This window comes from Macaca nemestrina, chromosome 16 (genome assembly GCF_043159975.1).
Source record: "Macaca nemestrina isolate mMacNem1 chromosome 16, mMacNem.hap1, whole genome shotgun sequence".
NCBI lineage: Eukaryota > Metazoa > Chordata > Mammalia > Primates > Cercopithecidae > Macaca > Macaca nemestrina.
Genome location: NC_092140.1, coordinates 4731681 through 4759044, shown reverse-complemented (window position 1 = coordinate 4759044; position 27364 = coordinate 4731681). Strand labels below are relative to the sequence as shown.

At 41.9% G+C, this 27364-nt stretch overlaps 1 protein-coding gene and 1 long non-coding RNA gene across 10 annotated transcripts in view; one reads left to right on the top strand and one right to left on the bottom strand.

Moving 5' to 3' along the window:
* LOC105485316 (myosin XVI) overlaps positions 1 to 27364 on the top strand; it is a 703391-nt gene that overhangs the window by 639831 nt on the left and 36196 nt on the right. For all 8 annotated transcript variants that reach the window (XM_011747599.2, XM_071081051.1, XM_011747600.3 and 5 more), the window contains one exon: positions 18206 to 18364. In XM_011747599.2, coding sequence (XP_011745901.2) covers positions 18206 to 18364 — 159 coding nt within the window. The remainder of the gene's footprint in view (positions 1 to 18205; positions 18365 to 27364) is intronic.
* LOC105485313 (uncharacterized) lies at positions 229 to 12706 on the bottom strand. Of its 2 annotated transcripts, none has more exons than XR_989483.3 (3): positions 12635 to 12706; positions 1818 to 2170; positions 229 to 469 (listed from the first exon to the last, which is right to left on the bottom strand). It is a non-coding gene; the product is annotated as an uncharacterized lncRNA (long non-coding RNA). The 2 variants fall into 2 exon arrangements; XR_011614596.1 differs by lacking the exon at positions 12635 to 12706 and adding an exon at positions 2784 to 2858.

Below are 27364 nucleotides of genomic sequence, written 5' to 3'. Positions count from 1 at the left end.
GTGCTCAGACCAATCAATCCATTTCAGTCTTCACGAGCATGAAACTGCTATTCATGACAAAAGCCTGATTCTTGAAGCCAGGGCATCATTTTTCACGATATAAACAAAATAATTCTTGGGCTAGCATTCCACCAAGCAACGCAACTCTGCAAATTTCTCTAAGGGAACACTTGCACACATCGCCTTCTACAAAAAAAAAAGAAAGAAAGAAAAAAAAGGATTCTAAATATTATATCAGGTAGAACTAACTGTGAAAGATCAAAATTCAAAGACACACAATGACATCCTAAGTCAATATCGTATGGGTTTCAGATGTTTCTATGCCAAATCAAGTACAGTTACCCATTCATTGTTTAGCGACAAGACGCAGGATGCTTCAGAATGACTCAAATGCCCCTGAATTACTCACGGAAACCTGGGATGTGCTCCAGGACGGTGTTTGCAAATTGCTATTCTCTGCTCCTCATGTCTGAAACAGAAGTTGCAACATTATCATCATTTAATCTCTGACACATTGAAACGAGACTGTATGAGGCATTAGTCTGCCTTATGCAAATCTTGACATCCCATAATGGGATGCAGAGCTTAGCATCCCCTAGGCTTCTTGCCTATGTGCAGGTCTTGTAGTGTTTTATCCTGTCTGAAGCAGTTAAATCTTTTTCACTCCCCTTGATGATTTCTCCCCATGGTGATTTATTTGAGTGTGGGGAGTTGGGGGCGGGAGTGCTCATGAAAATTAGAAAAAGTGTGGAAGATAGTTTACTGATATGCTCTTCTGCTGATGATCTGTGACTGTCTGAATTCTTGTCTCATACAAAGTGAGGCGCTCCTCTGCATTCCAGAACCATTTTAAATCAATGTAAAATTTTCCTCATTTTCCAAATGAGTAAGTCCTTTGGGAAACTAGATTAACATCCGCAGAGAAGAGGGGTCTCCATTTATCACTAAGTGGACATTAACCAAGGAGGAGCTGTGTGAAGTTTCTTCCCTTGCCATGTTAATAAACCTGGGCTTGACAAGAAGGGAATATGTCTCTTTGGAAGAAAAGGATTTTTTTTTTTCTAATTTCTTTGCCTCTCTGCAGTAGCCAAGAGTGCCTGTGCCTGAGACTTGCAGCTATATATTTCATTGTTTTTAATTCCCTAAATGTCTAATAGAAATAATACTGTGTTCATCTACACTTTGAAATTAACTTTCAATGTTAATATATGTATCAGTAACCCAATTTATCTATGTTGAGAGCACAAAGCTCTTTCTTTCCTATATTAATTAGAAATATATATATTTTTAATGCCTAACGATTTGTTGTGAATGTTTGTGACATTTTTCTCCTAACTTAAAACACTTTCTCTGTATAAATGCCCAATAATTCATACAGGGAAATTGTGCAAGCAGGAGGCCTATAAACCAGACTTAACTTGTGGAGTTAATTCCCTTACTGTCATCCAATAAGCTTAATGTAAGCACAGGGATTGCCACTGGAAATCCAAAACACTGATAAACAAATCTGGCATTGCCTCTGCCCTCTCACAGACCACATCAGACACAGAAGGTGCATCCACTTTCAGTGAAAGAAATTCCAAAGAGGAAAGAATTTCTAACCTGAGGGCCATAAACCACGCGTGGATTCATAGTTGAGCTCCAAGTGGCCCATGAGCCCCCATGGTATATGTGCCACTTGTTTGGGCAGAGGCTTCATAAGCTTCATCGGATCCTCCCAAAATGTCAGTGACGTGGGAAAAGTGAGGAGCCGCTCACTTTTTTTTAATGTGCACTCACAGCACTTTCTGCAGCCAGAAGAAGAAGGAGGTAAATACCTGAGAGAATCTGAGGGCCTTGCAACCAGAGCTGGCAGAAGGGCAGGAGGAATGCTAGAAGTGGATGACAGGTGGATGGAGCTCTCTAGGTGCAGAAGTCAGGATAATAGACGCTGCAGGCCGATGGATGAATATAGGGTGAGACATGAAACTTCAGGGTGTGTCGTTCCTTTAGAATATAACCATGAATTTTGAGGAAGAAGGAGGAGAAAATGACTTCCCTTGCATAGAATCAGAGCAGGATAAGCTTTGTACTTGGAAGCTCCTTGTTAGCTTGATGACAAGGCTCTGAATTATCTCCATTGTTTCTCTTTCGTCACACAGGAATTCAGCATTAACTCTTAGCATCTTTCCTACAAAGTGCAAAGAACCAGAGGAAGAAAATGAACAAAAACAGTGCTTCTAGGTACATATGTATAATGAGAAATACTCAGATATACACTGTGACGTGTTAATGGCATCCTGGTCATAATATAAACAGCTATTTGTAAGTGGCTATCTCCTGTTGACCAAGCATATTGACATCTCCTTTCTCCCCTGGACCCTTGCATCTCGTTGAGGTGGGTGAAGCAGGTGTTACCATCCCTATTTATTAATTAGCAATCTGAGACTGAGGGATTAAGTGATTTTCTCATAATCACAAAAACTAATCAGTCTCAAAGTCAGGAATCAAACACCTCTCCTTTCTCCAAACCTTGGATTCTTTCTATTATGTCCTTCATAGTCTCTGAAAACAATAAAATTAAAATAATGATACAGAGTCTCTATTTGAGAAAGGAATTCCCCTCTGAAGTCAAACACAAACTCATTGCCAGGAAAACATGTGGGAGGTGGACAGATAAAACTGTTTTGCCCATTGTCAATGTCCCGCCAGATGCCGCTTTTGAAACAGAGCATGTTCTTCCTGTACCCCCTGCCTCCTCCTCCTCTTTTTCTCCCCTTTCCTGGAAAATCCTTTCTACCCACCTGCCATGAAGTGTCTTCCGTAGCACCAGGGATCCATAGCACACGTGATAGACTAGGATTATTCCTCAACTCATGTCTCCTCACTTTCCATTTCCCTTTTTCTTGGCCTCTTTAAAGTTTGGCTTGGGACTGAGTTCCTGATTGCTGAAAAGAAATCCACCCTCACTTGCAGAATGGCCGAGCATATTTTTTTGTAGGACACATATGACTTGCTGGGGATGTGGACTTCAACCTCATAAGTGGGGTGTCAGATGCCTGCCCCAGACCTGCCAGAAATTAAATAGGTGGTGGGCCCTCACCTAGCACCAGGAACCCTGCTAAGAACTGTGCAGACGGATGATCAGCAGTGATTCTCAGTAGCCATCACGATTGGAACAGGGGAAAGACAGACAATCAAAAAGCCCTCGTCGTCTGTCTCTACAGCAACTTTCTTTAAAAAGGCAAAAATCCATTCCTTTCTCAATTATGTGAATGCAGAAACCGACATCGGTAACGGCAAAGTGAGAAACATGACTGAATAAAGCCAGGGCTATGTTCACAGCCCCTCAATAAATATTTGTTGGGAGAATATAAAGCGGACTGCTCTCGTGACTGTGCTGTCCCTACTAGGTCATACCACTTCATTATTCTTTGAAACCGAGGAGCAAAACCAAGCAGAAGGTTATGACTATTAAATATTTAGATCAATCTGATCAAAAAGGTACCCTTTGAATTGCATGAACTATCCTGAGAAATTACCTTAACATATTAGCTGTAAATCTGCAGCAGCTAGCATGTCAGTCAGACTAGAGATACGTATCTAGCGTAAAGAGTTTATCATTTTTTAGATGAGCCAAATGCAGCAAAGTAATCTTTGCAACCGGGATGCTCTATACTGCACCGTCAGTGGGGAAAGGATCTGTTGTACCTGAAATTCTGAAAATAAGGCAGTCTTCTCAGAAGTGGATTATCTTTCATAACCAGTAAATATTTTTCATACTATCAACCCGTTAAAGCAAGCAGCTATTGTGTATTGTGTCTCTACACTGGATTGCAAATTAAACTCCCACTGGGGGCTCTAAAGAGAAATCCAGCCCTTTATCCTCTAAGCCACTCAGCAGCTCTCCTTAAGCAAGTTAATAAAGACCTTCCTGACTATCTGCATCTCATTATTGCCACATAATACAATATCCTGGGGTTTTCTTCCTTTTGTGAAGAAATGCTTAGAAACAACATGGTGCATGGAATATTGTCCTAAAGAGAGACTGGGCAGGTGCCCTGCTCTCTCTCTCCTGAAACGTATTGGAAGAGAAAAACCTATTTCCTAATTACCTACCGGTATTTAGGCTCTTTATGCCTGACTTGAGTCATTTTTATGATTAATCCCCAGATTAGCCTAGAAAATTTCACGCCATCGTGAGTGAGCTCTATTCAATATCATTTCACCCAGTCCTTTATTCAATGAGTCAACACAGTCATCCACCATGTACTCTGTGCAGAGCCTCTCGGGCCGTTACCGACTCCACCCTGGTTTCTCCTTGAAATCTTCAGTTTTCATACTTAGACCATGTGCATGGGCAATTAGTGGCCATTTGCAAATTTAATAACACATGTTAATTATAATAAGACAATAAACAATATGATTCATTTCTCTCCCCCACGCAAATGACTAAGTTCTAAACTATGCAGAGCCCAAACAAGGTCAGACATGAACTAGATCCCAGACTTACACTGATTTACAGAATACTGACTGCATGAGACACCTGAGAATTTGTGCATTACCCAAAGTCCTAAAAGCCCACAAAAGAGCTTCCTCATACTGAAAACTCGGACTCATAGTCAAACATAACCCTTTGAAAGAAATCTCCATTTTAAAGCAAGGAAGAACTGATATATGCACAATTGGTACATCACTGTGTCCCTGAAATATATGTACATTTTGGATTTTGGCTTTATTATTTGCTTTTTATGTGAAAAGCTGGATAACCTGAGAAGTAGTAAGTGAAAATGAGAAGACTTAGGCAAAGCAATGAGTGAAAACTCGCCATACAGGCTTTTCCATGTCACTCAAAAGCAAACAAAACCTCGCAGCTGTGAAGTTACTTGCTGAGGTCACATCCGTTTGGTGACTTTGCATTCCTTTAACTTCGGCTCTCAGGTGAGATGACCGGCTGGAGGGGGGTCCAACTGGTTTTAACAGCAGGATGGAGGGGGCATACAGGAGTGCAAACAACCAATTCAAAGTAGGTGACCTTCATCATACACAGATCCTTTCTTAGGTAAATAACCAGTGCCCAGCAGCAGATCCTATAAGGCAAAATAGTATATCTTTTGAAAATTTTTTATGAGAATTTTATTGACTCTGTCTCTTGGTATTTAACTACCTTTGTATATATTACCAGTAATAAAGTCCCCTTCGTAACAAAGTCCCCTTAGTTTTTTAATCACTAAATTGCCTTCCGAGTGACTATTTCAGTCCTTAAGAGAAGCTATAGGACCTTGATTTCGGAGACAGGAGCACACTCTTGGTGGTGTTCTAGTTCCTTCTAATCACACCCTATTTGCACCACATAAGCATTAGCACAACTAGAGATTTGTCTGAATCACTTACATGTCATACCAGACAGTAAAACTCTCATTGTGAACATTAATTTCACTGATGTAGTTGCAGCTTGGTGGGGGGTCGCCACCATTCACTTACCCAGGCTTGAAATTATCTCTAATTTAGAGGCTGGGGACAGTGACACAGGAAAGAGGCTCTGTGCTTTCTATCTGGAGATGCGGGATCATAAAAATGTCTTTTTAATCTGATGATCATTAAAACACCCAGTGATGTGGCGCCGCGGCTAATCGGAATGCATTTCCATTTCTGTGGGGATTGAGCATGTCTTTGGAACCCTCTGCAATGGCTTTAGAAACCAATGTTCCTTTTATCAGGTGAGAAAATTACCCTATGGCATACCTTTTTAGGCTACAAAATATCAGAGGTTAACTTCAGGCAAAATGGTAAAACTAGTAGTAGTATTTCCTATTACTATGTGCAATTTGCTTCAAAATTTCAAAAAAGGTTTGGGAAAATCATGAAATACGAAGGGCACACTTCATTCATTTATTCCAAGGAATCTGTTTGGTGCCAGACATTGCATGGAATTGTATGGATTTTTAAAATGAATTGTGGGCTCCCTCTTAAGCAGACCATGGCAGGGAAACTTGAAAACTCCAACGCATCCAAGGAACTAGAAGCACGTTTTACATAGAGATGCTACTCGGGGTTCACAAAACACTACTTAGCCATGATGCTTGTTAAAGACTGCATTTTTACTCATAGTATTCTATTCTCTTTCATTTTAAAATGCGTGTCGTGACCCACTAAATTGATGTCTCAGCCCACAAATATGTCCTCTGAAACACTGGTCTAGAGGGGAGGATTTATACGGACAAACAGGAAATAAAATCTGCAAAGAGATAATATCAGAACAAGAGCACGATGTCCACTCGCGTGCTGGAAGCCACTGTGTGCCTTATCCTGCATATTAAAAGGATTTTTAAAAGGGCATGATCAAATTATGTTTTGGAGTAACTATATCAGAATACCTATAGAGGTATAGATATAGATAAAGGATAGATTTTTTTCTTGCTATTTCTATGTTCATTTGCATATGAACCTGTATACTTTAGAAATGATTAATCTGGCTGGGCGAGGTGGCTCACGCCTATAATCTCAGCACTTTGGGAGGCTGAAATAGGTAGATCACCTGAGGTCAGGTGATCAGCCTGGCCAACATGGTGAAACCCCATCTCTGCTAAAAATACAAAAATTAGCCAGGCGTGGTGGCAGGCACCTGTAGTCCCAGCTACTTGGGAGGCTAAGGCAGAAGAATCACTTCAACCCAGGAGGCGGAGGTTGCAGTGAGCCGAGATCGCGCCACTGCACTCCAACCTGGGCGACAGAGCGAGACTCCGTCTCAAAAAAAACTAAAAATAATAATAAAAAAAGAGTGATCAATCTGGGCTGATTAATTACTTAAGAAATGAAGAGCTAGGAGAAGGGAAACACCACCACCGACCTGCCTGGCCCCCTCATGGTGTCTTCCTGTGGTCCCCAGTGAAGTGTGAATCCACTGGAAGCTTAGGCTCAGCCTTTCTCTACTGCGTCCCAGGCATTTATCCTTCCTGGGTGACTGGCACCTGCCCTGTGGCCCATCAAGGGAAATTGGGTCACATGAGCACATACAGAATTAGTCACTCCAGCCAATCTACCACCAGGAAGAGATACAACCGTTAACGGCTATCAAAGACACAGTCCATGTGGCTTTTCCAGAATTTCGAGAATAATTTGAATCTCCATAGATATTTTAAATTTATTTTCAAGGCCTCAGAGCTCCTGGCTGGGAGCCAGCGAGTGTGGGCAGGTGGGCTGTGCTTCAGCTGGTGTCCACAGGCGCTGCCACACTCTTATTAAAATATGGAAATGTCTTGATGCCAGCTGGTGCAGGGCTGCTGCCCTGAGCTCTCAAGGTCCCCACGTCCATCCCACCCCCTTGGGTGGCCTGGGCCAGGCCTGCCACGTTTCTCCTTGGTGAAGTGTTGACACAGCAAAATGCTCAAGGTTGATAGCTGAAGCTTGTTCCAATTGGCCCTGGTTTGTGTCTTTTTTGTTATTAAGTACTTTAGATGGGTAAATTTGTAATGAGTTCTGAGCAAGGGATTTGAAAAGACCTCACATCCACCACTGCTGTAGTTTTTCTTTTTCTCTCTTTCTGTTTTCTTTAATTTTTGCTGTTTCTTTTTTAGCGGATGACAGGCACCACTAGTTTACCATCCAGGCTGTGGGTGTCACCAACACGAAACACTCCCAACAGAAGAGCAGAGACGTTATCTCCTCACCTTTGCCTTCTGGGGAAAGTGAGGAGGAACCATTTCCCTCCGGGAAAGCATATGTTGCTGACACCGACTGCGTACTTGACCACACACTGTGGCTCAGGACTCCTGGATTTACATTACCACCTGGCATTGAGGAAATGTAAAAATAACAGCAATATAAATAACCTCATGACCTATAAAAGTATGCGTGAGGAATGGGGCTCTGGGCCAGGCAGGCTTGTTGTTTAGGTATTGCATACTCGGCTAATTATGTATAAAAATAAAATAAAATAAAAGCTACCCAAGTACAAGAAAAGGAAAGGGATTGAAGTGATTTTTTCCCCTTTATGGCAGGGACAGAATAAATGGGCAAAAAAGGATTCAGTTAGTTAAATTTAAAAGGAAATTGGCACAACTTAATTTTCTGTGCATTTTTGGGTACTGAAAACCTTATTTATACTGACAGTCATTTTTTAGCTTTACTATCAATGCATTCTTCCCTTGCTCAGCACATATGTTGTTGAAGACATCGCTCTGTTTCCTACTTCAGTTGGTGTTTTCTAGCACAAACCATCTTCTTCGACTTGGCAGGGGGGTGGGTGACAAGAGTTAGGAGTGAAGGAAGAGCAGACATTTCCTTTCCTCCCTGCTTAACCTGGAGGATAAGTATTTGCAGCACTCGCTACCACAGAAGAATGCTTAAAACATAAGTTCAAGAGGAATTTCAATCTACTCCAGGGTGGTGATTTCATAAGGGGTTATTAACAAGTAGGAAGGAATGCCGGGAGCCCAGCCTGAGACATTTTAGGTCAGTAGAGGGCCGGGCAAATCCAGTTTCTCAGCCCACGCGTCCCTTCCAAGGTCTGCAGTGATATATTTTTCTGTTTCTTGAGTAATCAATGTTTATAGAAATATAACCTGTCCACATAGTGTGGGTAACAGCTGTGTCACAAGAGTAACTGCCTGGGAACCCAGTTCTCTTCCCAGATCTCCATCACCACTAGACTTAGATGCCCTCTCTTGATATATTTCTGCAACCATTTGCAAAGGGATGATAAAAATCTGGACCACGTTTTCAAAAGGCAATTCGAATTGTGCTGTTCAAAACATACATAACTGCGGTGTGTCACCTCCATGAATTTAACATATTTCCCCTTTAACAGTCTCCACTCTCCTCACATCCACCCATCTCCACATGAACCCTCTCTTCTTTGGTTTCAGATTAGCTTCTGTGGTTCTTTACATCTGAAATTCATCTTTCTGAGAGGCAATAACACAAATGTTTGGATTATGCTATCATGGAAAGGAAAGAAAATTCTATCGTGCAAAAGAAAAAATGCATTATGTAGAAGAAAACAAATCCCTTCCTAGAAGCTTATAAAGTAGAATGCAGGTCTACTTGAGAGGGTTGTCGAAGCCCTGTTTGCATTTCTTCCTCATGTGCAGTAATACAGGATTTCAGAGAAATCTATATTTTAGAGATTTAAAAGGAGTTGCCCTGTGTAACACAAACTAGATTTGGTTTAACACAAGCTAGACGCCAATTTCAGGTCGAAGTGCTTGTATCCAAATTTAATTACGCACCATCTATGTGTATCTGCGAGTGCTGTCGAGCTGCGACTTCTAAATTTTACAAACGAGAACTTGAGAAGTGGTGGGAGCCTGCCAGGCACCTCTCTCTGCATTTGTACTTTTCCTTAATGCCAAGTAGGAAAAAACAAGCACATTCCCTTCATGCAATAGCCTTTCTGAAGAGGAATTTTCCTATAGAGTTTCAGAATGAGTTATAGCCAGTATGAGTAATGAGTTTAAAATGTATTTTCACATTTTTTATGCCTTACATAGCACTCTTAGTATTAAGTCAGCCAAACAGCTATAGCTTGTTTTTCTCCTGTGTTACTGAAACCCGGATCCCATCTCATAGGATTCCAAAATACACTCTAATTTGGTCTCTAGCACCTAAGACAAAACTGGCGTTTTCAGCGTCTTGTTGGGGAAACATTCCATGGCTCCTTTCTCTCCCCTGCTTCATGGCCTTTACCCTGCGCTGATGCTGTCAGCGGCCCTCCGCTCCACACAGTCCTGACCTCTGCCAAGGCTCCCGGCCTGCAGCCCTTCCTGCACAGCAGTCACCTGGGCATCCCCTCCTGCTGCCTCCTCGCACTCAAGAGTGTCTCTTCCTAGAAAATTTCTCCTTCCTGAAAGATTTTTAAGTCTCTCCTAGCTGTTTCCTTATTCAGTCCTAATAAATGCTCTTCTTCAAAAAATTGCCACTCAATTTAATCCTCGGGCCTGTGGCTGTCACTTCAAAGTCAACAAGTGCAACCCCGGATGCACCCTGCTCTTCATGTGGGAGCTGCTGCTCTGAACCACACCCCAGCTGTGGTCCCCATGGGGTCCCAGTTCTCCCTCTCAGAGGGATTGAACTCAGCGTCCTCCTGCCTCCCGACTCCTTCCTCTGCTTCCCCAGCCTCTCCCCTGACTCTCTTTCTATTTCTAATCTCTCCTCAAGGCCCATTCAGCTGTATACTTTCTTTGGTAGATTAGTATTTACAAAAAAACAAAAAACAAACCAAAAACAACAAACAAAACCAACACCTTCTTGTTCACAGCATGCCCTTGCTCAAAATACTTGCTGGAACCCACTCCTGTGATGCTCATAGACTCCAAAGCTCTCTGCTCCTGCTTCCCGGTGCGGAGGTGTGGGCAGAGCCAGCCTCCTCTCCCTCAGGAGTGCAGTCAGCTCTGCCTCTGCCTCTGCAGCTTTCCCTTCTTTTTCCCTCCCCTTCTCCACATTCCATCCGCAACCCAAAATCCACTGCTTCTTCCTCCTGCCTACACAACAAAGGCTCACCTGGCTGCTCCAGCCCACTCTGACCTCTCCTAAGAATTCCTAGAGCATTTTGCAGAGCTCCTATCCCAGCCCGTGGCCCTTTGCAACCTTAACACATGCCTTCAAAGCACCTTGAAGGCAGTCCCCTTAGAGCTGAGTCACTATGGAGAAGCCCCGGGGAAAAGCACCCCTTGGAATGCACCCTGGATGTCCCTGTCACATGGGTTGGCATTATAAGTGTCAAAGGCTTTAACAAATGAATACAGCCATCAAAATTAGCCGAGCAGGATGCGAGTCCCACAGTGATGCTTCCAGATTATTCAGTCTTCTATACCCCTCAGGTAGTACCTTTTCTTCTTGCACTTACCCAGTTGTCATAAATTCTTGTCATCTGTTGTGCCCCATAGCCCTTCTAAAATGTAAGCGCTCAATGGATTGTTTCTCTCAGGCGAATATTTCTTTAAGTTCTAAAGTAAATCTTAGCACCAGGTTTGGACCTTGTAGGACGTGAATACCTATTGAATCTATGGAGAACTCCCTAGTTTGGGGGAGGAATATGGTTTGCTCATGGCCCACCCCTCTTCCTTCTTCTTCGTTCAGTTCTCATGTTCCCCAGAGTGGCCGCTGCACTCAAGAGCATCTGTTTGCCTTCCCAGGGGTGAACCACGCACTGTCCTTTCTGCCAAGTTTCTTGTCACTCTTGGTTTGGAGCAAGGGCTCATCTCAACCCCCATTATGCTCCCTGTCTCTCCAGCTCTCCCAGAATTATTCAAGGACATTTCTCTCTCCCCAGTAAGCAATGTCTCTCCACTCCTGCAGAATTTTTGCCTTCTTCCTTAAGAGAAGTTCCTCTTCTCACCCTCCATCCTACCTCCCCCTCCCTCCACAAAATCCTTCCTGTGTCTCCTCTCCCAGACACATCCCTGATGTTAACTTATTCATGCCTCTTCTATCAGGGCAAACTTATAAAACAGTCTTGTTACTGTATGAGGAGTTAGGCTTTTCCCATAAAACATTTCCAAGGTGAGCCAGAGGTGACATTGCCTTTGTAGTCTCATTCAGTGACCTCACACCTATTTCTCCTGCCAGCCTGTGAATTACTCAAGGGTAAAGATCTCATCATGTGGATTATGGCTAGAGGCTCTATGCCTGAGACCCATTTTGGTTTTTGTCTAGAGATTGAAGCATATACAATTGGGGAGACGTGAGCTTCTTTAAAAAAAAATAATAAAGATGAAAAATGAACATGTAGAGAGTTAAGTGGACATTTATTCACAATGAGAAAATAAATCAAAGTATGCATTTACAAAGTATTACAAATGTTAACTGTCTGCACATTGCTTGAGCCCCTCCCTGGGCCTTGGAAGGGGCCTGGGGAAGAGAGGGATGCATGGAAGCCCCCTCACTTAACTACGGGTCAACCCACTGTGCCCACTCCAGTCACCACGATTCCAGAGTCACGCTCAGCACAGTCAAAGCATGCCAACATTTATCAAATTGATTTTTATCTCCTGATATTCCAGATTGTAAAGCAATGTAAAGTACGATTTTACAAAACTATTTATGGACCTTGTGTCTTTGAATTCTCAAACCATGGGTCAGGAATCAATTTTCAACAACCATAGGTCTTTTCTCTCATAAGTTAACAAGCTTAGGTAGAAAACAAACAGCTCCACTCCACTGCATAAAAGAAAATATTCACCTCATGCAATGAGATATTTTCCTTATCTTACAATTTTAAATAAGTAAAGATCAGCACTCAAAGGTAGATTAACACTGAAAGTGCTTCCATAAACTGTCAATCTTGCGTGAATGGGGAGGAATGATCATTGTGGTGCATGGCTTTACTGTACTGATTTGCATAAAATTTTCCTTTAGTAAATGTGCAAGCTATTTTACAGGTACAGAAAGTGTAGCTCCTTTCAGAAAGAAAATTGCTATAGCAACATTGTTAAAACTAATTTATTGTTCATTCACCTTTTTCTTTTTCAACAAATATTAATTGAGCACCATCTGTGTGCCAGGCTGTATTCTAGGCGCCGAAAATACAACGCACATTGTATTTGCCCACATTCCAGAGGAAGGAGACAGAAAACAAACAATTGGGCTGTTCTGTGCCATGCAGGGAGAAGGACTGTGTAGGAAACGAAAGCAAGGAGTGGGGACGGGAACTGACCTGGCGAGGAAGACAGGTGCTGTTTTTCAGAAGGTCATCCAGAAGGCCTGAACACAGTGCAGCTGCCATGCCCTGCTGGATGCCGGAGAAGGAGAGAGAGGCCGGGAGGCTGACAGGGCTGGGAAGGCAAGACCGAGGCCAAGGCCTAAGGCGTGTAAGAGGGGCGGGGGCCCAAGGCCAACAGGAGCCAGGGCATGCAAGGTCCTCTCAGCCTCAGGAAGCCTTTGGATCTTAATGTGAATCAACTCAGAAACCAGCAGAGAGGCTGCAGTTGGAAATGACATGATCCGACTTATGTTTAAAGCAAGGTTTCTGGGCCTCAGCACAGTTGACATTCTGAGCTGGAGACTATAATTCTAGGCTGGGGACTGTCCTGTGCACTACAGGGTGTTTTGCAGCATTTCTGGCCTCTGCTTACCAGACGCCAGGAGCACACCCCTGGCCCAGCTGTGACAACTAAAAATGTCTCCAGACATTGCTGAATGTCCCCTGGGGGTCAGAAAGCCCCTCCTATCAAGAGCCACAGTTTAAAACAGAATCACATTGACTGGGAGTGATATTTCAGTTATATAGAAACTAGCACAAGACAACCAAATTTTTTGTATTAACATTTAGAGATTTGCTCTCACTAGATTAAAATTCAACGTAAATGTACCTACACTGCATACTTGTAGTTAATAATCATATCCTAATGCGAAGGCCAAGACTTTATTTTTGAGTCAGATCCTGATGTGATTCAATTCTCTTGTACCTGTAAAAAGAGCACCAAGCCCAAGATCACAGAGAAATCTTGTTAATAGGCTAAAAGAAAACGCTACAGGTATCCAAACCAACCCGTGTTACCATGGACCCAACCACAGGATGCCACTGAACTACACAACCCCTGACTTCACCAGATGAAAAGGCACAAAAATGTCTCAGACACACCTTTAAATATTATACTGGATTTACAGTATTCACTTCCCTATTGTTTCCCTAAATTCACTGAGAGTTTCAAATATTTTCTTTCGATGTCGACTTTTCTTCATTCTCAGAACTCTGCTAGCCACTGCTTGAAGGCATGAAAAGGCTTGACGACATTGTTTGCACTGTATTATTTCTAAAATTCCCCTGAAAGCATACATCATATATATGCACTTTTAACAAAGACCTCTTCAGACTTCATGCCATTGTCCTCTTGATGTCTGATTGTTGTAATTCCCTCAATGCTGAAGTGCTGGGTAATGGGAGTGCTTTTGACAAGGAATTTTGTGTGCTAAGCTACCACTTTACAGGAGAACCCAACCATCCGGAGTTTCTGCATTCGATCCTCAATGTGTTGAATCTAGAAATTAACAAGTCAGGGCACGGCTGCTTTCACGTGTTTGGATCTAACTGGGAGAAGGGTGTTTATGAGTGGAGGCTGATGCATAATTCAGTAGAATGCCCTGGCTACTACAAGCAGAGGAGAACCCCAAGTGGGGATGTCATACTGAAGCCGCAGCACTATTGCAGCTGCCAGAGTGCAGCTTTGCAGCGTACAGTTTTCAGTTCATTACCACTGAGGCCTGGGTGGTTAACTCGTCACAGGAAAGAAGCTGTCATATCCTGTCCTTTATATCAGCAAATGAAACAGTGAAGGAAAACTTTACATAGAGGAACCAAGAGTAAAAGAATGAGTGTCGGGGGACTGCTGAGCCCTCTGGGCCTCAGTCTGAATCCGGCTGCCATGCCGTGAGTTGTGAAATGTTTACATGGAGATTAACCTCCCCAAGCCTCAATGACCTTATCTCAAAAATAGGCGTAATAGTGACAACTCTTCAGAATTGTCATGAGAACAGAGCTAAACCAAGCACCACATCTAGCATGGAATTGGCACCTAATATGCACCCGGGTGATGGTAACTATTGTAAGAGCAATGTGAGGAAGTGTCATGCTGACCATTAATTCTTACACCTTACATTAAGAAGGGCCTATTCCTTTATTCCCATCCAGAGCCAGCCTTAAGTAGATAAATGTTTTTAAGATTTAAAAAATTTAAATAATTATAAATTAAGATTGAAAAAATTAAAATTTAGCAGATAATTCAAGGATTTAAGCCTAACCTATATGACCATTTAAAAGAATATCATGGTGGCTGAGCACAGTGGCTCATATCTGAAATCCCAGCACTATGGGAGGCCAAGGAAGGCAGATCACTTGAAGTTCGAGGCCAACCTGACCAACATGGTGAAACCTGCTCTCTTCTAAAAAATACAAAAATTAGCCAGGCATGGTGGCACGCACATGTAATCACAGCTACTCTGGAGGCTGAGGCAGGGGAATATCGTAGGACGCAGAGGTTGCAGTAAGTCGAGATCGTGCCACAGCACTCCAGCCTGGGCAGCAGAGTGAGAGACACTGTCTCAAGAAACAAAATTTTAAAAACCCAAAAAACATATCTTGGCTACAGTTTAACCTGCCAATTGAAAAACAGAAATACTTTTAAACTTTAATCACAAAAATGAGAATTTTGGCTATAATTTAAATACATCAGTTGATGAGATAGAAATCAGTCGTGAGGGAGGCCAGCCCGAAGTATTCAAACCGAGAGTCAGCAAGTGTCTCAGAGGATTCGCTTATTGCCACCAGGTGTAAGAGGACTGTCCTCATTCAAAGCCTTGGGGGAAGCCCTCACTGCGCTGAGAATGAAACCTCTCAGTTCCTCTCTGGTGGTTTCCCAGGCCCTGACTCATTAGTACCGGGTTCCTTGAAAATGGTGAGCTCTTTCCTGCCTTGGGGTATTTACGCATGGTGTGGAGGTTGCCTTTCTAAAACCATAAGCTGAAATGCGACCTCATGGACCTCACCCACCCTGCCTGGCTGCCCACCAGTGTTTTCCACTTACTAGGTTTTCCACGCAGCTCTAAGTCCACCATGTTTAATTATCTGCTTGTGCATCTGCTTGTTTATTGCCAATCACCTTTTTGGGAGAGAAGCTCCCAGGTACCAGGCAGTGGTATTCATTATGTATCTCCCACGCTCAGTGAGTATCTTGCACATAGTAGGCACCCAATAAATAACTGAATTAAAGAATGCAAAAATAAAATAGGTGAAAGAAACATAAAAGCAGGTGAGTACATCTTCAGCCAGTTTTAAAACAGAACCTGTTTTACTGGCATTCAGAAACTTAAGGGAAAAAAAAAAAAAAAAGCCAAACTAGAGTTGACCACATTGAATAAGATTCTTTCAGTTTCAGCCCGTTCCATAATTGCTCATTGTCAAGAGCTAAAACAGTTAAGATCACCTGACTTTCACTTTTGTTGCCATTCTTGTACATGCTAACTTGACTGAAGGTCTTTGTTTTTTATGTATAATGGAGTCAGAAGGCACAGTGGCTCACTGGATCATTTAAATATAAACTCTTCTGCCTAGTTTTCAAAGTGCTGATAGTTTTGCCTTTATTCCATCTATCCAGAATTTCCTGCTTATGAATCTTGACCTGCTTTCCTTTCTGGGCAGAGCAGGCTGTGTTCTGTGCTTGTAAAGGAGAGGTCCCTGTGGGTGATCTGACCAAGGTCCTGACTGGTGGGTAGGAAGACTCTGGGCTGATGCGGGAGAGGGCATGAGTGCACCAAAGCAAGAAAACAGGAGTCAATATGGAGAATTTGGATAAACATGCATTGCTTGTAGTGCTATTTGAGGGTATGTCTTGGGAGGCAAGAGGGGATAATGTCAAGGAAGGAGTTAGGAGGGACCAAGTCAAGACCAGCCTTGAGAGATGAGCTCTGGGGAGCTGGAGCGAGCCTGCCTGCCTGCCTGCCTCCCTTTCTTTCTTCCTTCCTTCCTTCCTTCCTTCCTTCTTTCCTTCCTTCCTTCCTTCCTTCTTTCCTTCCTTCCTTCCTTCCCTCCCTCCTTCCTTCCTTCCTTCCCTCCCCTCTCCCTCCATCCCTCCCTCCCTTCTTTCCTTTTTTCCTTCCTTCCATTGTTTTCCTGTCTTCCTCCCTCCTTCCCTCCTTGTCTCCTTCCTACCTTCTTTCTGTAGATTGTAACCAACAGCAGTTTATCCAAAAGTTTTCAGCATGGAAAAGTCTTTTAATGAAAAATAAAGACTGAATAATAATCAGAACATACACGTTAAAGTTCCATTCTGTCTCTTTTCAGCTGCATGACTGAGTAACCCTAATTCCTTCTTCAGCAAAATAGGGATAACATGTCTGCCTATGGAAGTACTGCTGATTGGGATTGGGGTGGTAAAACACTGTTCTGCCATATTTAAAGTATAACAAAGCAAATGATGCGTGTTGTCCCATTCAAATAATTTGTTAGCCTAAATCTTTAGAAAGGCCTAACTTTAAGACAGTCAGAATCAACTGTGTCCCAACAGAAAAGAGCCAGTCTCACACATATCCCTGATGCTGAATCAAAAGTGTCCAATAGGTTTCAGCTTTTTTGAGGTTCCTTGGGACGCAAGAGCCAATCCCAGGTGCACCTGTGCAGTCTGAGAAAGGAAACCTGGCAGAGGTGGTGATGGGGGGATGTCTGACCCCTTGATGGACAGTCGTGCCTTATTTGCAAAGTCTGATTGTGTGCCTAAGGGTAATGCAGTGACCATGGGAAAACCTACCTCCGTTAGATATTGCTCCAAAGAGCAAGCATTTGCTGTGTTTTGCTTTATTAATACTACGTCACTTTTAAAAGTCTTCATTAGGCCCTTCAGTGGAATTTGGACAGTGGCTTCTGTGTTCCCACCTCTCAAAACACTTAATATAGGACACGCATTACATATTTCAGTAATTATCTTAGTGTGCAGAATGCAGAAGTTGAGTGTTGAAGTTTAGTATTCCAATATGGACACTAAAAATGTTTATAGTGATGTTGAAAATAGCACCATAGTGTTTCTTTCACTCAGGTGTTTCTTATTTTTTCCAAAGCTATAAGATTGCCTACATTTATTTAAATTTAATAATTCAGAAAACTCCTGAAACATGAACTCATTGCTTTCTCATGATAGGCAATACTATAATGACAAGTTATTTGATCTGTGACATCAAAAATTCTTTTTTTTTTTTTTTTTTTTGAGACGGAGTCTCGCTCTGTCACCCAGGCTGGAGTGCAGTGGCCTGATCTCAGCTCACTGCAAGCTCCGCCTCCCGGGTTCACACCATTATCCTGCCTCAGCCTCACGAGTAGCTGGGACCACAGGCGCCCGCCAGCTCGCCCGGCTAGTTTTTTGTATTTTTTAGTAGAGACGGGGTTTCACTGTGTTAGCCAGGATGGTCTCGATCTCCTGACCTTGTGATCCACCCGTCTCGGCCTCCCAAAGTGCTGGGATTACAGGCTTGAGCCACCGCGCCCGGCCCAAAAATTCTTTATAAATAGGGTTGAATGCAACAAATTATTTGTACCACTTAACACTTTCCCTTTTGTTTAACAGTGTTGTGGCAAAATTTGGTGAATATTATATAGGCCACAAATTTGATTAAAGATTATTATTATTTTAAATGTCATGAATGTTTGATTTGATGTTTTATTATTTTCTCCAAATGTTTTATTCGGTGTATTCAGTACATGTCATCAGAAAATAATGATGTTTTCTAAAATTTATTTTAGGTTTTGAAACTAACATGAACCTAAGTAGTCGGGATGACCCTAGTACATCAGAAATTACTTCCGAGACTCAAGATAGAAATGCAAATAACCATGGAATTCAGTTATCTAATTCACTATCTAGTGCTATCACTGCTGAAAATGGAAATTCCATCTCAAACGGTAAGCGCTTTTTAAACTCAGAAGTAAATGGATAGAAGTTTTAGGCTGTATCAACTTTCTAGGAGGAATGGATTTAACATATGAAAATGAAGAAGGGTTAAGAACCGGAAAATAGAAAATAAACCATGAAACTCTCCTGCAGGTATTGTTGTCAGCATGTGATTGCTTCAGTTAAAGAATTGGAATTGTATTCACTCTTTGTTGACTTCTCTGAAATTTTATGGAGTATTAATCTAATTGGTCTAAAATTAGTATACTGAGCAGAAGGCAGCAATGGATTATCTACCAATATTTTTAATTAAAAAATTATTCTGGAAACTAAGAAATGTGAAGGAAAATAATATTAAAGAAATGGTAAGTGCCAGACTGGCTTCAGGTATTTTACGTACATCAATGAGTGCCACATTTAGAAAGTGGCTTGGTTGCAGGTACAAAAGCTGAGGATCATGCAAGTATTTTCTCTCACAAATAAAAGAAGACAAAGGCTTCTGGGAATAACTGATGGGAAGATTCAGACCAACTATTCCTGAGAGACTCCTGCATGGTTGGAAAAAACATGTTTGTTTAGTCTAATTAGAGGCATGGGAGAACCATCACAATGCTGAAATGCTGGGAAGGAGCTGAAGACCTGGGAGTGGGGTGCAAGGTGAGCTGAAGCAAGGAAGCCCACACTTGAGGCTTGGCTCATGGGGACAAAGGGGTGCCCACATTGTTCGGAGAAGGCAGCTAAGAAGTCGAGTTGTGCTTCTGACTGCCTTCTCAGATTACAGGGCAAGAAACTGAGTCGTGGCCCCACCAAGGCCTTGGGGTGGGGCCTTCAAGTGTTCTTCCCAAGAGTCAGAGTGAACCAGAACCAAGAGCCATGTTGAGTTGCCCAGAAGCAACCAGGCCTACAGGTACCTGGGAGAAACACGTGTAAATCTACCCCAAAGGTTAGTAATAGCATACCAGGCTTCAAAACATTCTTAGAAACCATTTTTCAAATGCAAAGTCCAACACAGTTAGAAATAACCAGGCATAGGAGCACACAAAATAAGTTGAAAAATTACAAGCCAAGACATATGTCAATTGCAGTATGTCCACAGGGATTCAAAAGATTGGAATTCAAAGACACATGCCTTAAAATAAGTATGTTCACTGAGCCCCCCACAAAATAAAACGAGAATTTCAGCAGAAATGGGAAACTATAAGGAAATCATCAAATGGAAATTCTGAATTGGAAAATGCTGTAATAAAATTGAGTACAACAGAGGATAAAGTTAAACTTAGTTAGATATAGTTGTTGAAAAACAAAACAAAACAAACAAAAAAAATAACTGGGGAAGTGGAAGATAACTCAGAAAATCTCCAGAACGAAACAGACTGAAGCAAAACAGAAGAATGGAAACTCTGGACAATGGTTTAGAGATATAAAGGACAATGAGAAGGATGACTGAAGTCTTAGGGAAAGAAGAGGAAGTGCATGAGCAGAAGAAAGACTTGGTGAGAAATGTTAGAGCCTCTCCCAACACTGACGAAAGAGCACCAGGAAATGGATTTAAGTTGGCAGATTTTTATAACGTTCAACATACATTCTTCATGAGATCCAGCAGTCTGACTCCTCAGTATCTTCCCAAGAGAAATGACAGCAGTGTTCACATAAACACCTGTATGCAAATGCATATGGTGACATTATTCATAATCACATAAAACTGGAAATAAATTCAGTGTCTTTCAACTGGTGACTGGCTTGTATTAGTGATCCATCACTGTGCAAAGTATTACTCACAACACTTGGAGGCTTATGTAAGAAATGATTATTATTTCATAGTTTCTGTGGGCCAGGAAGCTGTGTGTGGCTTAGCAGGGTGCCTTTGGTTTAAGGTCCCTTGTGAGACAGCAGTCAAGCTGTCAGCCAAGACCACAGTCATCTTGAAGGCTGATCCATTTTCAAGGTCACTCAGATGGCTATTGGCAGGCCGCAGAAGGTTCACATCCAAGTCAACTCACATGGGCCTCTCCACAGGGCAGCCTCCCAGCACGGCAGCTCTCCCCACACCCCTGGGCAAGGAATCCAAGAGACAGCACCCCAGATGGAGGCTGCAGTCTTCATATAACCCAGTCTTGAAAGTGACACCCCAGCACTCTGTCACATTTGATGGAGTCACTAAATCCAGGCCACACTCAATGGGTGGGGAGTCCGTGAGTGCCTGGAGGTGAGCTCACCAGCATCTCACAGGCCAAACTAGCACATGGATGAAGTCTGCAATAAATAAGAGTGATCAACTGTAACGAGCATCAAAAGGGATGGCTAAAACATTGTGTTGAGGTAAAAAAAAAAAAAAAAAAAAAGTCAAAAGACTAAGTGTGATCCTGCTTATATGACATTTGGGGAAAAGCAAAGCTGTGGAGACAGAAAACAGCTGAGTGGTTGCTGGAGGCCGGGCATAATGGCAGCAGATGAAGTTCAGAAGGACATGTGTTGTTATAGACAACCGGGAAGGTTCATGTCTCTGTAGATGCACAGATTTGTATGTCTAAAAAAGGTGAATCTCACTATCTCTAAATTACACCATAATCAATCCAACTGTTGTAGAAACAGAAATCTTTGCAAAGCCTGAGTAGGATACATAAAACTTTCCTAGGTGTGTATCATAGTAAAACACCTATAAAATAAAGACCAAATAGAGGTAAAAATATGTACTACCTTCAAAAAGCAGCAACTGAAGTCCAAAGACAATGAAATAACATAGTTAACATGCTCAAATAAAATAACTGCCCCCCAAAAATTCCTGTAATAATGAAAGGGAATTAAGGATATTTTTAGGAAAAAAAATTAAAATGAAAAGAATTAAACATTGACAGACTCAGAATGCTTCCAGATAAAGGAAAGAATAAAGAATAACTAAAAAGGCAAGTAAAAATGGGAGGGGTAAAATAGTATTTAATATTGTATACTGATAAACCTACCTTGCCAGTTGTAACCTCAAAGGTAACCCCTGAAAGAATATTAGTGGGGTAGATAATTTCCAAACCAGTAAAGACAGAAAGATAAAATCATAAAAAGTCAACTCCAAAGATGAAAAAAAGGGGTAAAATAGGAAAAATAGGGCAAGTAGAAAGTTCTGAGACAGTAGATATAAAAGCACATATGAAAATAAACCTTATTTAATTAAAATAAATTTTAAAAGACTCATTTAATGTAAATTTATATGAAAAATGATTAACAGAATATTTTAAAAACTAAGATTTCTGAAAACAGTAAAACATAAGGATTCTGAAACATTAAATGTAAAGGGATAGAAAAGAAAAAGATATAACGTGCAAATATTTAAAAAGCAGCAAAAACAGTGCTCATATATTTGCACGTCAAAAATTACATCTCTAGGCCCGGCGCGGTGGCTCACGCCTGCAATCCCAGCACTTTGGGAGGCCGAGGCAGGCAGATCACTGAGGTCAGGAGTTCAAGACCAGCCTGGCCAACATGGTGAAACCCCATCTCTACTAAAAATACAAAAATCAGCTGGGTGTGGTGGTACATGCCTTTAATCCCAGCTACTCGGGAAACTGAGGTAGGAGAATCTCTTCATCCCAGGAGGTGGAGTTGGCAGTGAGCTGAGATCGTGCCACTGCACTCCAGCCTGGGCAACAGAGCCAGACTTCATCTAAAAAAAAAAAAACAAAACAAAAAAAAACCTCTAATATTCAAGAAGAAATCACAAAATAAATTCAAAACCCAAACATTTTAACTAATGACAAGGCAAATATGAAAACAGAAGTTTTAGGACATGACTAATGTCTTTTGTGTATGAATGGAAGGGGTTTACATGCAGTGTCAGTATGGTCAATATGTGGCTGTACGGCATTGTGGCCATGGCTGGGCTTTTAGTGTCCACATCAACTGAATAATATATATTGTACTGATTAAGTCATTTCATGTGCTTCATGCCATCCCATCCTCCCACCTTGCCACCTTCTGAGTCTCCAGTGTCTATTATTCCACACTCTATGCTCAAGTGTACACGTTATTTAGCTCCCACTTATAAGTGAGAACACGCAGCATTTGTCTTTCAGTGTCTTAGTTATATCACCTAAGATAATGGCCTCCAGTTCCATCCATGTTACTACAAAAGATCTCTTAAGAAATGGAAATGTATGGCTTCAAACATTTGCATCACAAGAGAACAAATACAACAAGTGTTAAAAGTATCTAGAAATTAGAAACAGAACAAAAACTAAATACCACGAAAATAGAAGGAAAGATACGATAGTGATAATAAGAACATAAGTTATTGAAATATAAAACAAATAAAATAATGTAAAGGGATAGAAAGGAAGGAAAGAGAAAGTTTATCTTTTAAAAAATTATCTTTGAAAACATTAATAAGATTGAAAATTTTCTTGCAATGGGATAGAGAAATAGAGAAAATGGACACAAATAACAGATTTTAGATTGAAAAGACATCAATACAGATCTGGCTGAAATTAAAAATAAGAGAATATTACAAACAGTTTTACGCCAAGATAAATTTGCAAATGTACATGAATACATTCTCAAAAAAAGGAAAAATAGAACTAAAGAAAATGGACAAAAGAAGTAGGAAAGCTAAATAACACTGTAAATGTTAAATTAATGCAATTTGTAATTGAATGCCTTCCTGCTCCAGAATCGGATGGTTTCTCCACTAAATTTTTCCAAAATTCTAAGGATGAAATAACTCCAATGTCACATAAACACTTTCAGAGAACAGGAAGGAAGAAGGAGAAAGAACATACTATTACTCCAGCTTGCATAATTAGCCACTTAATTTATGACAAAATTGGCGTGTTAGGGCACTGGGGAAGAATAATTGATTGCTATCCATGTGAGGCAAACAGTGAAACTTGACCCTGCCTAATGCTATACACACAAAACAATTCCTGATAGATTATAGATCTGTATGTCAAATGTCAAATAATAAAATGGATAGAAGAAACAATAGAACATCTTTCTTTCTTCGTAAAAGGAAAGGCCTTCTTAAGCAAGACACAAAAGTTTTAACCATAAAGAAAAAGGAAAAAATAACATAAATAGGGAGAAAATATTTTCAACACATTTACCCAACAAAGGCTAATATTCAATGTTTATTTAAATCAAAAACAAAAGACAGCTTAAAAGAAAATTGGACAGAATACACGAATACGACTTAGAAAAACATTTTTAATGGATTCCAACCTCGTTAGTAACTAGAGAAATGTAACTTAAGACTCCAGGACGATGCTACCACACACACTCTAGAATTACAGACCTGCCTGACAAGGAAGAGGTGCTCAGAGAACCAACTGCCACAAAGTGAGGAGGGCGATTTCATTCGGAGGAGAAGGCCAGCAGCTATTTGGAGAGATGACCACAGGAGCTTCCGCAGAGCTGCCAGTGTTGTATTTCTTTATTTGTGTGGTTGTGAGAGGTGACAATGTGCTAGCAGCCCTTACTCTCAGCACCTCCTCGGCCTCCTGCCTCAGCTTCCACTCTGGCGGCACTTGAGGAGCCCTTCGCCTGCCACGGCACCGTGGGAGCCCCTCTCTGGGCTGGCTGAGGCCGGAGCCTCCTCCCTCTGCTTGTGGGGAGGTGTGGAGAGAGAGGCGCAGGTGGGAACCCGGGCTGCGGGCCGCGCTTGCGAGCCAGTGCGAGTTCCAGCGGGAGCGGGCGTGGGCTCCATGGGCTCTGCACAGGGAGCAGCCAGCAGTTGCCGCCAACCCAGGGCAGTGAGGGGCTTAGCACCCGGGCCAGCAGCTGCAGAGGTTGCACTGGGTCCCCCAGCAGTGTCAGCCCGCTGGCACAGGCCTCCTAGCTGCCTCCCTGCGGGACAGGGCTCGGGACCTGCAGCCCACCATGTCTGAGCTCCTCCCCCTGCAGTGGGCTCCCAGGCTGCCTGAGCCTCCCCCAGGGGCACCACCCCCTGCTCAGTGGCACCCGGTCCCATCGACAGCCCAAGGGCTGAAGAGTGTAGGGGCAGCTCAGGACTGACGGGCTGCTCTGCCTGCAGCCCTGGTGCATGATTCACTGGGTGAAGCCAGCTGGGGACTTAGAGAACTTTTGTATCTAGCCGGAGGATCGTATGTGCACCAATCAGCATTCTGCGTCTAGCTCAGTGTTTGTAAATACACCAATCAGCACTCTGTGTCTACCTCCAGGTTTGTGAATACACCAATTGGTATTCTGTATCTAGCTAACCTAGTGGAGACTTGGAGGACTAGCACTCTGTGACTCTGTCTAGCTCAAGGATTGTAAATGCACCAATCAGCACTCTGTGTCTAGCTCAGGGTTTGTAAACGCACCAATTGGTACTCTGTATCTAGCTAATTCTGTAGCTAACTAGCACTCTGTGACTCTGTGTCTAGCCCAAGAATTGTAAAGGCACCAGTCAGCACTCTGTCAAAACGGACCAATCAGCTCTCTGTAAAATGGACCAATCAGCAGGATGTGGGTGTGGCCAGATAAGGGAATAAAAGCAGGCTGCCGGAGCCAGTAGTGGCAACTTGCTAGGATCCTCTCCTATGTTGTGGAGGCTTGGTTCTTTCCCTGTTTGCAATAAATCTTGTTGCTGCTGTTTGGGTTCATGCTGCTGTTACGAACTGTAACACTGACTGCGAAGGTCTGCCACTTGACTCCTGAAGCCAGCGACACCACAAACCCACCGGGAAGAACGAACAACTCCAGACGCACTCCCTTTAAGAGCTGTAACACTCACCATGAAGGTCTGCAGCTTCACTCCTGACAGCGAGACCACGAACCCACCAGAAGGAAGAAGCTCCAGACACATCTGAACGTCTGAAGGAACAAACTCTGGACACACCATCTTTAAGAACTGTTACACTCACTGCGAGGGTTCGCGGCTTCATTCTTGAAGTCAGCAAGACCAAGAACCCACCAATTCCGGACACAGTTGCTACAATTCTGCAATTTAAAAAAAAAAAAAACAAAAAGGAAGAAAGAGATGGAGAAAGGGAACTTCTCTTAAATAAAATATTTAAGTTTTCCGTGTTTTGAGGCAAAAGGCAAAAACTACAGCTTCGGAAATGATCCTAAAAAATTTAATAATAATAAAGAACTGCAAGTGTTACTCTAAATATCAAAACATAACCGAAAACGAAAGAAACAAACAAAAACCCTCTAGACCAAAATGGAGATGTTTGTGGAAAAGGCTCCATGAAATTAATAATATGAATTCTTTGGGAGTATCAGGGTTCTAAACTTCAGCATGTAACAGATAGTGTGTATGGCCGCAGCCTGCAACACAGATTGCTGTGTTCTCCCTTAACATGCTTACGGATTTTAAAATAAAGTTGGTTCTATGCTGTCGTTAATTAAAAACCACTTGAAAATCTCAAGAGTTATATGTGCAAAAGGAAAATTATTTCAATTGGAAATTCAATCTTTCAAAGCAACTTAACACATTTATGCTGATCTACTCTTGTGAGCGCCGTGAATTTTTGGGTGCCTGGAACTTTCCCCATGATTTTTAAAACATCCAGCACAAGGCTCTATATACTTAGGCCCTCAGTAAGCATTTACTGATTGAAATAATGTTGTTTGTTACGTAGGAACCAGTAAATCCCATCTAGAGGGCAGAGTCAGAAAAACTGCCCAATCAGTATTACAGAAATTGAACAGACATTACACATGTGCAGCATGTGATATATACATGAATATGATAACTCTTAAAGCAATTATTAGTACAGGTTCATAACTTACAAAGTGTGGCCAATGCACTTTCTAAATATGGGCACAAGATGAAAACAAATGTTTAAAATAATTTAAAGTTCAAATTGAATTAGAAACAGTGTTATTTTCTAGGAAACATTTCTCTTTTGAATGCCAGTATCTGCATGCTACCTCTGCTTCCCAGAAATAATTATCTGTTTGTTCATTTGTTGAAATACAGTTATGTGTGGGTAATTATAGCTATCACTTACTTTAATTGCCATCCTTTTACTGATGTGAACGCAAGCTTGGATTTTTTTTGTATACTTAATTATTCCCTGGACTTGTGGTTATTTATTATTAGATTAGAGAGCAGTTTTTAGTGTTAGAACATTTTAGCTTTATCAAACAAAATATTGTGAACATAAAGATGTTTATTTTGTGGGGACACAGATATAAAAAAATCTAACTAGGGCATTTTATATCAGTATTATTTTTTTCCTTGAATATACATAATATGGCTGGGTATCAGGAAAAATGGCAATGAAAGAATACAGTCATTGCGTTTGCATTTACATTTATCATTCTGTGCAAATTGTGTATTTTTAATTTGCATTGTGTTCATCCTCAATGCACAATAAGGATTACTTGTGTTGAATACAGGCTTCCTAAGGCAAAAGGTTGGGGGGCATCATTTGCAGGACCAGAAAATCTACATTCTGTGCATCGACTCTGGCGCCTTGTTGAACTTAGGCCATTAGAGCACCAAACCACACCAGTTCTGGGAACATCTAAGAAGGGTTTCCATCAGCCACACCTTAAAATCAATCCAATCCACCAGTCAAGGAGCCTTTGGTGGGAGTCCATAAATGTCTTTAATATATATTTTACAACATCACCTTTTTTTTTTTTTTTTTTTTTTTTTGAGACGGAGTCTCACTCTGTCACCCAGGCTGGAGTGCAGGGGCGCTATCTCAGCTCACTGAAAGCTCTGCCTCCAGGGTTCACACCATTCTCCTGCCTCAGCCTCCCCAGTAGCTGACACTACAGGCGCCCACGACCACACCCAGCTAATTTTTTGTATATTTAGTAGAGACGGGGTTTCACCGTGTTAGCCAGCATGGTCTTGATCTCCTGATCTCATGATCCGCCCACCTCGGCCTCCCAAAGTGCTGGGATTACAGGCATGAGCCACTGCGCCTCGCCAACATCACTTTCTTTACGGAAATTGTACACATTGTTTGGAACTCATACTCTTGTCTGACTGAAAGTTTAACAGCCAGAGAAAAGGAAGCAAGCCTCACTTGACAATCTGGAATATGTTGAAATCATCTATT